Source organism: Schistocerca cancellata, chromosome 11, assembly GCF_023864275.1.
Source record: "Schistocerca cancellata isolate TAMUIC-IGC-003103 chromosome 11, iqSchCanc2.1, whole genome shotgun sequence".
Classification (NCBI taxonomy): domain Eukaryota; kingdom Metazoa; phylum Arthropoda; class Insecta; order Orthoptera; family Acrididae; genus Schistocerca; species Schistocerca cancellata.
The window spans coordinates 103,414,900-103,430,775 of NC_064636.1; the positions used below are offsets into that span (position 1 = coordinate 103,414,900).

At 44.7% G+C, this 15,876-nt stretch overlaps 1 protein-coding gene across 1 annotated transcript in view; it reads right to left on the bottom strand.

Annotated features, from left to right (window-relative positions):
- The window catches only part of LOC126108953 (E3 ubiquitin-protein ligase MIB2), a 224,455-nt gene that overhangs the window by 200,288 nt on the left and 8,291 nt on the right, over positions 1 to 15,876 (bottom strand). The window contains exons 2-3 of the mRNA XM_049914336.1: positions 13,634 to 13,894; positions 543 to 714 (exon numbers count right to left, since the gene is read on the bottom strand). Coding sequence (XP_049770293.1) covers positions 543 to 714; positions 13,634 to 13,859 — 398 coding nt within the window. The 5' untranslated portion in view covers positions 13,860 to 13,894. The remainder of the gene's footprint in view (positions 1 to 542; positions 715 to 13,633; positions 13,895 to 15,876) is intronic.

The window sequence follows — 15,876 nt, forward strand, 5'->3', positions numbered from 1 at the left end:
AAATAAAGGGTCTTTAAGAAAAACTAAAATTCCCATTACCTTTTGGTCACAATTCATACAGCCCACAGAACCTAGTAAAAACATTAACCAGGAAGATCACTAATGTCCTCTGGTGGCCATTTTACCTGTCGCAGAGAATTGCTGCTCTAATCAATTGCACCACCTGCAGCTGGTAGTGTACATGTACAAAGTTATGTTGGTATCTGATTATGCTGTCTGGGTAGTTCAGTATATAACGTACAATGGTGCTCTTACAATCTCTTGTGGCACACCAGATATTACTTCTGTGTCTGTACTTTAATCTCCACTCAGAACAACGTGCTGTGCCCTGATTGTCAGTCCCACAGGAATGTATTTTCTTTACAAGATGTCAATATTGCTACGTGGATTTAGAACAGTAAAGCTGCTTAAGTCAACATCATATGTTCCAAGTCAGTGTTCAATAGAATCCCATTTTCAATGACGTCCGGTACTGGTAAACTCCCAAGTGTGTCTCCGAAATATTAGGAGAGCAAATAGGCTCTGCGACGCAGAATACTCACCCGACAGACCTGTTGGTCTCGAACCTCTCGAAGGCGTGGTCCGTGTCGTGCTTGTCGGCCATATAGCACTGGGTGCAGATGTCAAAGTCGTAGCACTGGACGCACTTCCATCGCATTCCACGGATGCCGTGCTTGAAGCACGCGTCGCACTTTATGTTCGGGTGCCTCACACCTGTGCAGGGCAGAAGAAAAGGAACAGTTCATTTCGTCGTAGGAGGAGATTTGCCAACACACGAAAAAAAATATTTCTGAAAACTAGGAAACCAGAAGGAACATTAAGTTACTTTAGTTATATATATGTTGCATATATTACCTTCACATCGCCTCACTATTATGTGCAACATGATAGATAGATCTTTCCTCACCCCCCCCCCCCCCCCTCGCCCACACGTTTAAAGAATCAAACTCCCACATACAACACAGCTTCAAACATTCCATTTCCTGTCAGGAAGGTCGTAGTTCGTAGTAATAGACGGCAAATCATCGAGTAAAACTGATGATATCAGGTGTTCCCCAGGGAAGAGCCCTGGGACCTCTGCCGTTCCTGATCTATATAATGACCTGGGTGACAATCTGAGCAGTTCTCTTAGGTTGTTCGCAGATGATGCTGTAATTTACCGACTAGTAAGGTCATCCGAAGACCAGTATCAGTTGCAAAGTGATTTAGAAAAGATTGCTGTATGGTGTGGCAAGTGGCAGTTGATGCTAAGTAACAAGAAGTGTGAGGTGATCCACACGAGTTCCAAAAGAGATCAGTCGGAATTCGATTACTCGATAAATAGTACAATTCTCGAGGCTGTCAATTCAACTAAGTACCTGGGTGTAAAAATTACGAACAACTTCAGTTGGAAAGACCACACAGATAATATTGTGGGGAAGGCGAGCCAAAGATTGCATTTCATTGGCAGGGCACTTAGAAGAGGCAACAAGTCCACTAAAGAGACAGCTTACACCACACTCGTTCGTCCTCTGTTAGAATATTGCTGCGCGGTGTGGGATCCTTACCAGGTGGGATTGACGGAGGACATCGAAAGGGTGCAAAAAAGGGCAGCTCGTTTTGTATTATCACGTAATAGGGGAGAGAGTGTGGCAGATATGATACGCGAGTTGGGATGGAAGTCATTAAAGCAAAGACGTTTTTCGTCACGGCGAGATCTATTTACGAAATTTCAGTCACCAACTTTCTCTTCTGAATGCGAAAATATCTTGCTGAGCCCAGCCTACATAGGTAGGAATGATCATCAAAATAAAATAAGAGAAATCAGAGCTCGAACAGAAAGGCTTAGGTGTTCGTTTTTCCCGCGCGCTGTTCGGGAGTGGAATGGTAGGGAGATAGTACGATTGTGGTTCGATGAACCCTCTGCCAAGCACTTAAATGTGAATTGCAGAGTAAGCATGTAGATGTAGATGTACTTTACAAATGAGTTAATATGTTACCAATCTGAAATTAAGCATGTAAAACCATTATGGTTGAAGGTGCAAAACCTTAATCATGTTGGTTTTATTATGAGGGAATGCAGCAAAAGTAGTGCCTCCAAACTTTTTATGTGAAAACTTAGAGTGTTTAAATAAAAGTAAACCTCATCCGAACAGGCCTCAGAAGGCCCAATGGTACTGATCAGCCACTGCATCATCCTGAGCCCACAGGCATCACCGGAGGGGCGTGCGGTCAGCACCCCGCTCTCTCGGCCGTACGTCAGCTTACGAGGCCGGAGCCGCCCCTTCTCAACCGAGTAGTTCCTCCGGTTGCCTCACGAGGGCCGAGTGCACCCCGCTTGCCGACAGCGCTCGGCAGACCGGACGGTCACCCGTCCGAGTGCCAGCCCAGCCCGACAGCGCTTACCTTCGGCAGTCTGACGGGAACTAGTGTTACCACTGCGGCACGGCTGTTGGCACTTACGTGAAACAAACTTTATCATCATTCTGCACCTTTATTCTTCAAGTCTTCATATTTATTTCTCAACAGTCTCCCTGGTGCCAAACAAATTTCTTCCGACGACAGACCATTTTTTTGATACCGTCGCCGTAGATTGTTTGACTATCGACAGAGCCGCTTCACTTCACCTCTACTTGTACCACTTCATCACTATCAAAGTAAAGTCTTCGAAGATGTTATTTATGTTCTCGTATGTGGTCTGCCACTGTCATGCTGAAGTAGAGGTTGCTCCCCGCATGTACAAACTCTTCAAATTTGTTGGTTGGTTGGTTTAAAAGTGGGGGGAAGGGACCAAACTACGAGCTCATTGGTCCCTAATAAAACAATGCCACAAGTGTGAGAATAAAACAGAAGAGACATAACACAAAACGAAAAGAAAGGAAAAACCACAAGAAAGAAGGAAAGGCAACATACACTAAAAGGACAAGAAAACAACAGAGATGCTAGGAACAGAAGAGAGTAAAACAAAAAAGCAGACTACGTCGGCTGGCCGACCACGAGAATAAAAAGGAAAAGCCAGCCACTCTGCGACACATTAAAACCTTCACCCTAAAAGCACTAGGCGTCGTCAGATAAAATGAGCGGCAACGAGTCCGGCAACCCGAGATTTCGTCACGGGGCAGTGCACCAGAATACGGGCCACTGTCGACCGGGTGCTCCTCGGACACTGAGGTGGGTCTTCGCGACGCAGGAGGTAGCCACGTGTCACCCCAGTGCGGCCGATGCGGAGCTGGCAGAGGACGACCGATTCCCTGCGAGAGGTCCACACGGAAGACATCCGCACGTCCGTCGTCTCCTTAATGACATGAACTTTGTCGTGTGTACTGTTACGTCACTCTGTCTCCCACAGCCGAAAAACCCTGCAGTGTAAGTCAGAACTAGAGTCCTGCGCAACCGAGTACGCGAGCACAAAATACGAGATGGGGCGAGCACAGCCTGACTGGATAGGCTGGCCTCACTAGTTCTAGTGACCGAACAAAGAAGCCGTGACCAAATACGTAGCACGTAACTTCAGACACATTACACCTGTCATTATCCGTGTGAGACAGCAGCCAGTACAGGCTTCTCATTTGCGGTCTCTCTCTCTCTCTCTCTCTCTCTCTCTCTCTCTCTCTCTCTCTCTCTCTCTCTGCAATCGTGCAGTGCGAGGAAACCAGTGCAGTAAGACGTAAGATTGAAATCAATGTTTACACATTGAAGAGACGGGAAGGTCTAAAAAGCCAAGTACGGAACATATTTTTGGTGGTTGTAGACGAAAACAGTGCGTCTACTAGGTACGTATCGTGCATAAACTGCTCCATATTCTTGAGTTTGCAGTCGGGAACCACTCATTTACAGAAACGCAGTTGCAAGAAACCTCACAAAGATACAGCTCCTTCAGGGGTACCGGCAGTAATAAAAAATAGTATTACAGAAAAGTGTGTTGCAATGTGTGCTAAAGATATGAGACCTTTTAATGCTGTTTCTGGCGAAGGTTTCAGAGAACTAGGCCAAGAATTAATACATCTAGGTGCGCATTATGCTAATGTGGCAGATGCCATGCCACATCCCTCTACTATAAGCAGACATGTCAAAGAAGAAACTGATGCAATACGAAACAGCATAATGCCTTCTGTTATTGCGGAAGTCATTAATGAAACATGTGCTGCGACAGTTGATATGTGGACTGATTCGCATAATCAGGTGCACTATTTGACGCTTACAACACATTAGATTAACACCGATTGGTCTCTTGTGAACAATGCTTTATTTACAATGATGACAGCTGAAAGTGGTGGAGCAGACAAGAAACAGATCTGCCAGGCCTGGCTGCAGTTTCAAGACGTATTTTATGCATCCCAGCAACAAGCGCACCTAGTGAAAGATGCTTTAGTAAAGCCGGCATGTTACTAACAAATCACCGCAGCCAAATAAATCCGGAACGCTTTAGTGATTTACTGCTGATCAACAATAACTATAATTTTGTTTCTGTTGCAAACAAGTGCAAAGTACGACAAGTTAAGTCTGTAAATGCTTAATGTTCTTTGTATGCTTTCTTTATGGAGACGGTTGTCTTCTAGATTACAGGGACAGCACTTATTTAATGTTTCCTCTTAATGAAAGAAAAAATACATTTTCTGTTTGGAAATGAGACTCGTCCTCTATCCGCGATTGTATTGAAATATCATTTTACTTTCCAAGTGCGTTATGAGTTTAGCTGTGTCACGTACTTGTTCTTGGAAATGTTACTTTTGTATTAAAAGAGAGTGGGACAAACACATTGTGTGTGTGTGTGTGTGTGTGTGTGTGTGTGTGTGTGTGTGTGAGAGAGAGAGAGAGAGGCATTGGATATGTACAGTACAGTACAGTGCAGCGAGCCGGGGCGAGGCGAGGTGAGACGTCAGCGGTGACCGGTCATGCTCAGTTATCTGCGGAATCCGAACATCAGACATGGGGCGAGTACGTGACCGAGCCGAGTCGTATGGGGCCGGACACGAGCAGCTCGGTCCCCCCGTCAACAGACGAGCCGTGACCGGTCAAACATTGTGTGTTGCAACACTCTAGTCAAAACACAGGTCCAGTTCAGAGATGCCCATCTCTAGAAGCAGTTTCCGCGTAGCCTGTTTGGCCAGCCTGTCAGCAAGTTCGTTGCCTGGGATGCCAACGTGTCCTGGGGTCCGTACAAACACCACTGAATTTGTGTCAGCAAACCAGGGAAGTTGATCAAGTAATACACATGATGTGCAATATCTCGAATGACATTGAGAACAGAATAAAAATTTTGAGGCATTAATTTTCAGCTTGTCCTTGCAGTTTCAGTTTATTCACCCGCAACCTTGTGAATTGTGTTGTACGATGATACAATTCTGAAGCTACATGTAGTAGAATAGGTGGATACTTTCTGAATGTGTTGCAATTAGAGTTAGTACAACATAGTAGAAAACTAAAATGTCACGCCCGATCCTGAATTTTTAGCACACAACAGTGCAAATGTAGTAAGCGATAAACTTTTTTCCTTACGTTAGTTTGTGGGTGTGTCAGCAAGAAAAAGTTTGAAAAAGGTTTGAAATTATAAGCAAAGTCACCAAGTGCCCTCGTTCTCAAATACTGGATGAGTTTAATGTGGATAATTTGTGAGATATACTGCCTCAAGGTATATACACACAGTTTCTAACTTTAATACCTGAATTGTTGGGTTAAGTCTTTAACATACTAGTGCACATCTTAATAAGTATATTGTAACAGCATATTAATTCCTTTAAAATTCAGACAGTAATTGTGTGAAATACTAAAAAAATCAAATTTTTGTTGCCATTAGGGAGGCGCTTTGCCGCTGGGAGTGGGTGACAACCTTACCCATTTAGTAATATACAGGGTGGTCAGAAAATATGTGAAATGCTTGTAGGGATGTTACAGGGCAGGTTGTACTGAGACATAAATGTTAAGAAAGAAATTCGATACGTTGCTCCGTTTCTGAGTTATTTAGCATAGAATTTAGCCAATCGGGACGTCGTGCGCTCGCATTCGAGCGACCTGCCAGGGGCGGTGTTGCCCAACGAGTGCTGTGTCTCGTTAGCTGAAACTTGAATTTACGCGCGCAACGATCTGATTGGCTAACTTCAATGCTAAATAACTCTGAAACGGTGCAGCGTATCAAATTTCTTTATTTAACATTGATGTCTCAGTACAACCTGCCCTGTAACATCCCTACAAGCATTTCACACATTTTCTGACCACCCTGTAGATTGTAATACAACTCAAGTAGGGCAATGTGTGGACTCTTTAGAACACTGTATTCAAATCAGTCTTTAGTTACCTATAAAAAAAAAAAAAAAGTTGTCTGTCCACATTAATGGCAACCGACAAACTGTGACCGAGAAACAAGTGGACCACCCTGTTGCTGAACACGCTGGTAGACACGATACCCCTCATCTCAACGACTGCTTCACAGCCTGTCCCATATGGATCTTCCCACCGACACCAGCTTTTATGAATTGTGCAGGTGGGGACTTTTCCCGCACTACATCCCACGTTCCCGTAACCCTCCTGGCCTCAACCTTCGTAAGTCACTGTCCTCACCCATCCGGCCCCCTACCTGTTCCCATTTCAGCACAACACAGTCGACATTTCACCGCCACACTCAGTCTCTTAACTTCTCTTTATTTCCTCCTTTCCACTACTTACCAACCCTCCACCCCCCTTCTCTTGCCCTCCATTTAAACAGCAGCACTTAACTGTCTGCCACCCCCACCATAATATCCCTCCCCCTCCCCGCCCCAGCCTCCTCCTTACCCCCACCTAGTCGCCACTCACATCATGCCCTGGTGCTGCTGCTCGCAGTGTGGTTTCAGTTGTCCAAGACCGCAGGTGTGTGTGTGTGTGTGTGTGTGTGTGTGTGTGTGTGTGTGTGTGTGTGTGCGCGCGTGTAAACAAAGATGATGTAACTTACCAAACAAAAGTGTTGGTATGTTGATAGACACACAAACAAACACACACTCACAAAATTCAAGCTTTTGCAACCCACAGTTGCTTCATCAGGAAAGAGGGAAAGACGAAAGGATGTGGGTTTTAAGGGAGAGGGTAAGGAGTCATTCCAATCCCGGAAACATTCCACATGGGAAAAATATATCTAAAAAGAAAGATGACGAGACTAACCAAACAAAAGCGCTGGCAGGTCGATAGACACACAAACAAACACAAACATACACACAAAATTCTAGCTTTCGCAACCAACGGCTGCTTCGTCAGGAAAGAGGGAAGGAGAGGGAAAGACGAAAGGATGTGGGTTTTCTCCCGGGATTGGAATGACTCCTTACCCTCTTCCTTAAAACCCACATCCTTTCGTCTTTCCCTCTCCTTCCCTCTTTCCTGACGAAGCAACCATTGGTTGCGAAAGCTAGAATTTTGTGTGTATGTTTGTGTGTGTCTATCGACCTGCCAGCGCTTTTGTTTGGTAAGTCTCGTCATCTTTCCCTTCCCTACAGCCTAGGTCTTTGTGGCAAACGAATCTGCACCAGTCCTAAATCCCTGAACCATTACACCAACAACCTGAAAACAGCTTTCGCATCCCGCAACTACCCTCCCGACCTGGTACAGAAGCAAATAACCAGAGCCACTTTCTCATCCCCTCAAACCCAGAACCTCCAACAGAAGAACCCCAAAAGTGCCCCGCTTGAGACAGGATACTTTCTGGGACTGGATCAGATTCTGAATGTGGCTCTCCAGCAGGGATACGACTTCCTCAAATCCTGCCCTGAAATGAGATCCATCCTTCACGAAATCCTCCCCACTCCACCAAGAGTGTCTTTCAGCCATCCACCTAACCTTCGTAACCTCTCGGTTCGTCCCTATGAAATCCCCAAACCACCTTCCCTACCCTCTGGCTCCTACCCTTGTAACTGCCCCCGGTGTAAAACCTGTCCCGTGCACCCTCCCACCACCACCTACTCCAGTCCTGTAACCCGGAAGGTGTACACGATCGAAGGCAGAGCCACGTGTGAAAGCACCCACGTGATTTACCAAGTGACCTGCCTACACTGTGACGCTTTCTATGTGAGAATGACCAGCAACAAACTGTCCATTCGCATGAATGGACACAGGCAGACAGTGTTTGTCGGTAATGAGGATCACCCTGTGGCTAAACATGCCTCGGTGCACGGCCAGCACATCTCGGCAGAGTGTTACACCATCCGGGTTATCTGGATACTTCCCACTAACACTGACCTGTCAGAACTCTGGAGATGGGAACTTGCCCTTCAGTATATCCTCTCTTCCTGTTACCCACCAGGCCTCAACCTCCGCTAATTTCATGTTGCCGCCGCTCGTACCTCACCTGTCATCTTTGCCTCTGTACTTCCGCCTCGACTGACATCTCTGCCCAAACTCTTTGCCTTTACATATGTCTGCTTGTGTCTGTATATGTGCAGATGGATGTGCGTGTGTGCGCGCGCGCGCAAAAGAGTGTATACCTGTCCCTTTTTCCCCCCTAAGGTAAGTCTTTCCGCTCCCGGGATTGGAATGACTCCTTACCCTCTCCCTTAAAACCCACATCCTTTCGTCTTTCCCTCTTCTTCCCTCTTTCCTGGTGAAGCAACCGTGGGTTGCGAAAGCTTGAATTTTGTGTGTGTGTTTGTGTGTCTATCAACATACCAATGCTTTCATTTGGTAAGTTTTTTTATAAAGGCCTTAATGGTCGAAAGCTATAATTGTGTGAATCTTTTTGTTGTGCCTATCGCGACTCAGCATCTCCAGTATACAGTAAGTAGTAACTTTCCTTCTCTAATATTGTTAAGTTACTTTTCATTTTTTAAATATACAGGGTGTAACTAAGTTTCCTGTATGGACATTGAGGACTTCTTGCAGGGATCAAGATGGTTCAGTTCAGCACGAGAACTCACAATCAAAAATGTACTGTTCTCTGGCTACACACAAAACACCACGACGGATTTGAATCTGCTGCATTTTCACAGTCACTGACTAGGGTATTACGGGAAATCATTCGGCAATCACCTGGTGCCCCATGCCCACCACAGGTTTGTTTACGTGCCATTCAGTCGAGTTTATGACCTGCGCAGAGAGGTCTGTGCATGATGTGCTCGTGGTCTTTGTTCGTACTGTACAGTGGTAATCACTCGCAGCAGTACAGAATGCAAGCTGTATATTCATTTCATTTCGAGTGTGTCACTTTCGATCATGGTGAACTGTACGTTTGCGAAATATGCCGAAACGAACTTATTGTTCGGGGGAGCTCGGTGGGAGGTCTGCTCATCAGTTGCATGCTGACAAGGGAACCTCCCCATCGCACTCCCCTCAGATTCAGATATAAGTTGGCACACTGGATAGGCCTTGAAAAACTGAACACAGATCAATCGAGAAAACAGGAACACGTTGTGTGGAACTATGAAAAAAATAAGCAAAATATACAAACTGAGTAGTCCATGTGCAAGATAGGCAACATCAAGGCTAAGTAAGCTCAGGAGCTCCGTGGTCCCGTGGTTAGTGTGAGCAGCTGCGGAACGAGAGGTCCGTGGTTCAAGTCTTCCCTCCAGTGAAAAGTTTAATTTCTTTATTTTTGCAAAGTTATGATCTGTCCGTTCGTTCACTGACACCTCTGGTCACTGTAATAAATTTAGTGTCTGTGTTCTGTGACCGCACCGGTAAACCGTGTGATCAGTATACGAAAAGACGTGCCTCTGCAATGGGAACCAAAAACATTTGATCGCAAGGTCATAGGTAAACCGATTCCTCCACAGGAAAACGCGTCTTATATATTCTAGACATCACTGGTGACGACATGTGCGTTACATGACAGGAATGTGTTGTCGACCCACCTAACTTGTACACTTGGCGAATGGGTAAAAAGATTCTTCTACCTTACCCGATTTCGGTTTTCTTGCGGATGTGATAATCACTCCCAAAAAAGTGATGAAAACATAAGAGTTTGTCACATAAACTGAAAATAAAAAATTAAACTTTTCACTGGAGGGAAGACATTCCGCAGCTGCTCACGCTAACCACGGGACCACGGTGCTCCTGCGCTCACGGTAGCCTTGATGTTGCCTATCTTACGCATGGACTACTCAGTTTGTATATTTTGCTTATTTTTTCGTAGTTCCACATAACTTCTTCCTGTTTTCTCGATTTATCTGTGTTCAGGTTTTCAAGTCCTATCCACTGTGCCAACTTATAACTAAATCTGAGGGGGGTGCGATGGGGAGGTTCCCTTGTGAGCATTTTTCAGACCACCTGACACCTTCACATTCTCTCTTTGCTACGGTGTACCGGCAGGCCTCGGAGACGGGTGCTTTTGCCACTGGCAGAGCAGACTTTGGTGCTCCACAGCAGTGCAGCACATCCGAGTTTGAAATGGTCGTACACCGTGTAGTAGAAGAGTGAAATGTACCATACCAATTCACGAAAGTGATAATTTACAACCCGCATCTGTTACCGACGAATGACGACTGTCATTTGCGTGTAGGACTTGTGCTAAGTGTGTAACAAATGCAAATATGTGCACTGTCTAGAAACTCGTTTATACGTGCATGAAGTCGGGAGACCAGACCCTGCATTTTTACGAGACGGGTCAGCTCTGACAGCCGTTTACTGCCATTCGTGAATTGCCGTGTCGGCAGTCACTCCGTGGAGGTGCTCCCCTTCTCAAGTAAGTGCAGCGCTCTGGAGAATGCTGAATCTCTAGACTATAAGGCGGATGATGTCACGAGACAGGTGGCAGTTTCATTCTGTCTATCCTACAAACTGGAAAGTCTGTTCAATTAACGTAGTGGCTGTTGTTGTTTACATAGTTCCGCGTACTCAGCGCATACACAACTTTCCCAACAGAGCGCGCCCGCTAAGCACAAACAGCGCAGACGCAGGGCTCGTCCGTCTCCGCACTACGAGATGACGCTGTCTTAGAGACGGAGCAAATTCTGCTCCCGCCGATCCGCGTATTAATATGTAACGCAGCCAATAAGATTGCTGCTAACGTAGAACGTTTTCTCCTCGCGGATCACACTCGCGCAGTGATACCTGAACGCTCGAGGTATTATAACGAGTGTATAGACCTCCGATTAGTTGGTCTGCATCAGTCTGCACCAGTCTATAGTCAAGTTTCAGTCTGAATCTAATAAGATTATCATATTCCTGTACATAGCTATGAAGATAAATGAATAGACACTTCGTCAAGTATCAAAGATATGTGAGAATAAGATTAACGTACCAATACCAAAGGAACCAAGTTAAGTTATTTTTATGCTTGTTATTATTTTAATAAATGTGTTTGAAAATTAATCACGTTCTGTTTAAAGTTGGTCACTGTCAGTCTGCTACTCTAAGTGTGCAAGTGGCATTTCTATCGTCTGACCTAACGGCAGAGGATAAACACACCACGATAAGACCACGAGACATGTTGCTGACACTCGCCTACTTCGTCAGAGCGAGAAGTCAAACGATCTGACGGTGTGTGTACCGAAGGTCTTACAGTACGCACACCACAGCTGTTAACATTTATCGAGAGAAATGTATTAAAGGAAGTGTTTCCTGCTGTCTTATTCAGTTAAAGATAACGTTTTACAAAGAAGTTATACTTCTTATTCTGTGGATTCGGAAAATAATTTGGACTCGCATCTTCAGCCTCAAGATTTCAGTTCACAGCAACCAAGTCAACAAGAAGAATAGACCCGGCAAAGCAAAAGGAGGTCACAAGTGATCGTACTACGGTTCCTGTAACCTTTCAGCTCCCACTTTGAATCTAACTACAATTAGCCGAGGCAGAACACGTGGTGACAAGTGCCAGTAGTGTAGCAGGCAGACTGAATGTGGGTCACGAAACTGCCTGCCGTGTTCTGCACGGGCGACAGCTAGACCCGTACTGTAGGCAATGGAGCCACAGGATTAAGTGCACAGTTTGCCTGAAGTTTCCGGTTTCTGGCACTAAGAAGCCAAAAGGATGACACATTTTTGTCATTCAGTTTGCTTAATACTGTAAGAGCAGAAACATGAAGTGATTGATAATCAAAGTAAATCACCGCTTTAACTCTGCTGAAAACTGTGGATCAAGTCTGCAGTCGATACAGAGAATATAAAACTAATTTTGGGGGTAATGGTTATTCGTGATGCAAAGGCAACAAACAACTGTGCTGCGGAAAGAAAACAAATGATCATAGAGGCGTCAGATGAAGAATAAATCTGAGATGGCCAGTCCTACGTGCCAAATATTCAGGGGACCAAATCTGGGAAGGTTTTGTGAATTGGGGCAGGAGGTCATTAAGTACGTGCAAGAGAAACGCAATTACATCTCCCCGATTATTCGAGAAATTATCCAAATGAAGGTGCTGGAGATAAAGAGGAATTATCCAACGGCATGCATACTGAGCTTCAATGCAAGTGCAAGCTAGTGTGCGAAAAGGATCAGGCTCACATTACAACGCAGGACGACTTTAGCTCAGCGATTTCTGGCAGCTTTAAGTGAAAAACTATTTGCATATAAAACTTCCTGGCAGATTAAAACTGTGTGCCGAACCGAGACTCGAACTCGGGACCTCTGCCTTTCGCGGGCAAGTGCTCTACCAACTGAGCTACCCAAGCACGACTCACACCCCGTCCTCACAGCTTTACTTCTGCCAGTACCTCGTATATTTGCATATAGGTGTCAGATAAGCTGCCTAAGAAAACACGACAGCTGTTTACAATAAATAGTGTTAATGTTTTTAGACGTATCATATGTTGTTTTATACCAGCATAACAATTTCTATCTTAAAACAGTGGAAAATCCGCAAAGAGTAATTACAATATTAGGAAAAGATCAAACAATGGAAAATCCAGAATGGAATGTAACAATACGAGAGATGGAAAGTTGCTACTCACCATATAGCAGAGATGCTGACCTGCGATAGGCACAATAAAAAGATTCACACAATCGTAGCTTTCGGCCATTAAGGCCTTTGTCAGCAGTAGACACACACACACACACACACACACACACACACACACACACACACACACAGACGTCTGCAGTCTCAGAGAGCAGTGTAATTTCAGCTCTCTGAGACTGCAGATGTGTGTGCAAGTTGCGCTTGCATGAGTGTGTGTATGTGTGTGTACTGCTGACAAAGGCCTTAATAGCCAAAAGTTATGATTGTGTGAATCTTTTTATTGTGCCTGTCGCAGCTCAATATTAGGAAAAGGATAGACAGCTACTCAACATAGAGCCTAGATTTTGAGTCACAGACAGGCACAAAAAAAACTACGAAGCAAGTAAGCTTTTGGTCAGAAAGGCCTCCGTCTGAATCTGACAACATACACACTTACACTCATGCAAATGCAACTCGCACACATGAGGACAATCTCCATGTCGAGACCAGACAGACAGGCAGTGTGGCATCAAAAAAAAAAAAAAAAATAAAAAAAAAAAAAAAAAAAAAAAAAAAAAAAAAAAAAAAATAAAAATAAAATAAAAAAAATAAAAAATAAAAAAAAAAAAATAAAAAAAATATGGGGGGGGGGAGGGGGAGGGGGAGGGGAGAGAAGAAGAAGAAGAAGAAAGAACGGAAATAGTCTCATATTTAGTGTGACTTCACTGTCAGATAAATACAATTTATCTCGAGTGCTACGTTCTGCACATACCGAGATGAGATTGTGGAGAAGCGAGTGACTCAACGGCTCCGACAGTGCGTACCTGCAGGCGCGTTGTCGACGACGCGCAGGTCATAGGCGCCCTGGTAGCCGGTGCGATAGTTGGTGCGCATGCCCGCGTCCCACTGGACGACGACGGTGCCCTCCGGGGAGGTGCCAGAGCCGGTGCGGCCCACCTCGACGACGGTGCCCGCGTGGCCCTCGCCGCCGTCCTGCTCCCCCCAGCACCAGTCCGGGCCGCGCACCACGCGCACGCCGAGCTCCACCATGCTGCGCTCAAGTCATGGCCGGCGGCCGCCCCCACCTGCGGACGCCACAGAGGTCGAATGTCGTAGTGCCGCACTGCGGGCGAAAAGTTTCGGTAATACGCGATACGGGATGTCCCGAAAGTAACATTCATTTTTGGGAACACATTAACACAGTCATCTTTCACGTGTCTCTGATATGCTCTCTGTCATAGAAAGAAAGCCACTATCTTCTGAATTCTGAAGGTGGCAGGGGTAAAATACAGGGAGCGAAAGGCTATTTATAATTTGTACAGAAACCAGATGGCAGTTATAAGAGTCGAGTGACATGAAAGAGGAGCAGTGGTTGGGAAGGGAGTGAGACAGGGTTGTAGTCTATCCCCAATATTATTCAGTCTGTGTACAAAGCAAGCAGTAAAGGAAACAAAAGAAGAATTCAGAGTTGGAATTAAAATCCATGGAGAATAAATAAAAACTTTGAAGTTCGCCGATGACATTGTAATTCTGTCAGAGACAGCAAAGGACCTGGAAGAGAAGCTGAACGGAATGGACAGTGTCTTGAAAGGAGGATATAAGATGAACATCAACAAAAGCAAAACGAGGATAATGGAATGTATCGACTTAAGTCAGGTGATGCTGAGAGAATTAGATTAGGATATGAGACACTTAAAGTAATGAAGGAGTTTTGCTATTTGGGGAGCAAAATAACTGATGATGGTCGAAGTAGAGAGGATATAAAATGTAGACTGGCAATGGCAAGGAAAGTATTTCTGAAGAAGAGATATAGATTTAAGTGTCAGGAAGCCATTTCTGAAAGTATATGTATGGAAGTGAAACATGGACAATAAATAGTTTGGACAAGAAGAGAAGCTTTCGAAATATGGTGCTACAGAAGAATGTTGAAGATTAAATGGGTAGATCACATTACTAATAAAGAGGTATTGAATAAAATTGGGGAGGAGTTTGTGGCACAACTTGACTAGAAGAAGGGATCGGATGGTAGGACATGTTCTGAGGCATCAAGGGATCACCAATTTAGTATTGGAGGGCAGCGTGGAGGGTAAAAATCGTAGAGGGAGACCAAGAGATGAATACTCTAAACAGATTCAGAAGGATGTAGGTTGCATTAGGTACTGGGATATAAAGCAGCTCGTACAGGACAGATTAGCATGGAGAGCTGCTTCAAACCAGTCTCAGAACTGAAGACCACAACAATATCTCCCAGAAAATTGGTTGTAAAAAATACAAGGTGCTGCGTGGGCTGTACCATCGAAGGTGTGGGGAAAACCTTGTCCGAGGACCGATATCGGGCGTTTTGTCAACAAAGTCGGACAAATACAAATTATGCTTAAAGAGGACTGTCCCAGATGACCTTTGGATGTCTGACAACACGCTCCGGAGGCACGTGGGGCGGCACGAAAAGATCCCAGATGCTTCCATCTGTCAGATGAACAGTGAGTTTTACATTCCACAATCCACTGTCTGATGTATTCTACATTTGACACTACAGTCAAATTGGATAACTTTTTACCAGTCAGAGTATCTTCATATCACTTACCACTTTTGTTTCAAATGGCTGCTGCTCCACTTACTTGCATTATTTTGTACTAAAAGTGACAGTTTTATTACATCTATGATTTCTAGTTACTATGTCAGTTGTCTTTCCAACTTCCTACAAGCTCTTACACTTGTTATCACCCTTTAGTTACACTGACTGAAGAGAGCACCTGGCGACAGTGATTTAACTTGAAGAGTGCAATGTCAATACAATTATCTCAATATTTCAAAGTAAACCTGCAGTACTGAATTAACACTGTTTGTTTTTACTTCCTATTAACACTTGATTTCCTTCTGGCACTATCTAAATTTACCCAGAGCGTTAGATATTGGAAAAATTCTCAATCTAAAGTTATCAAGAATGACACTGTAAGTATGTACGAGCATTAAAACTGAAATTTTACTCTAGTAGGGCACAGTCAGCATACATTTTCACTTTCCAAGCACTCGGTAACTATAGGTGCAAAACATTACAATGTCTATT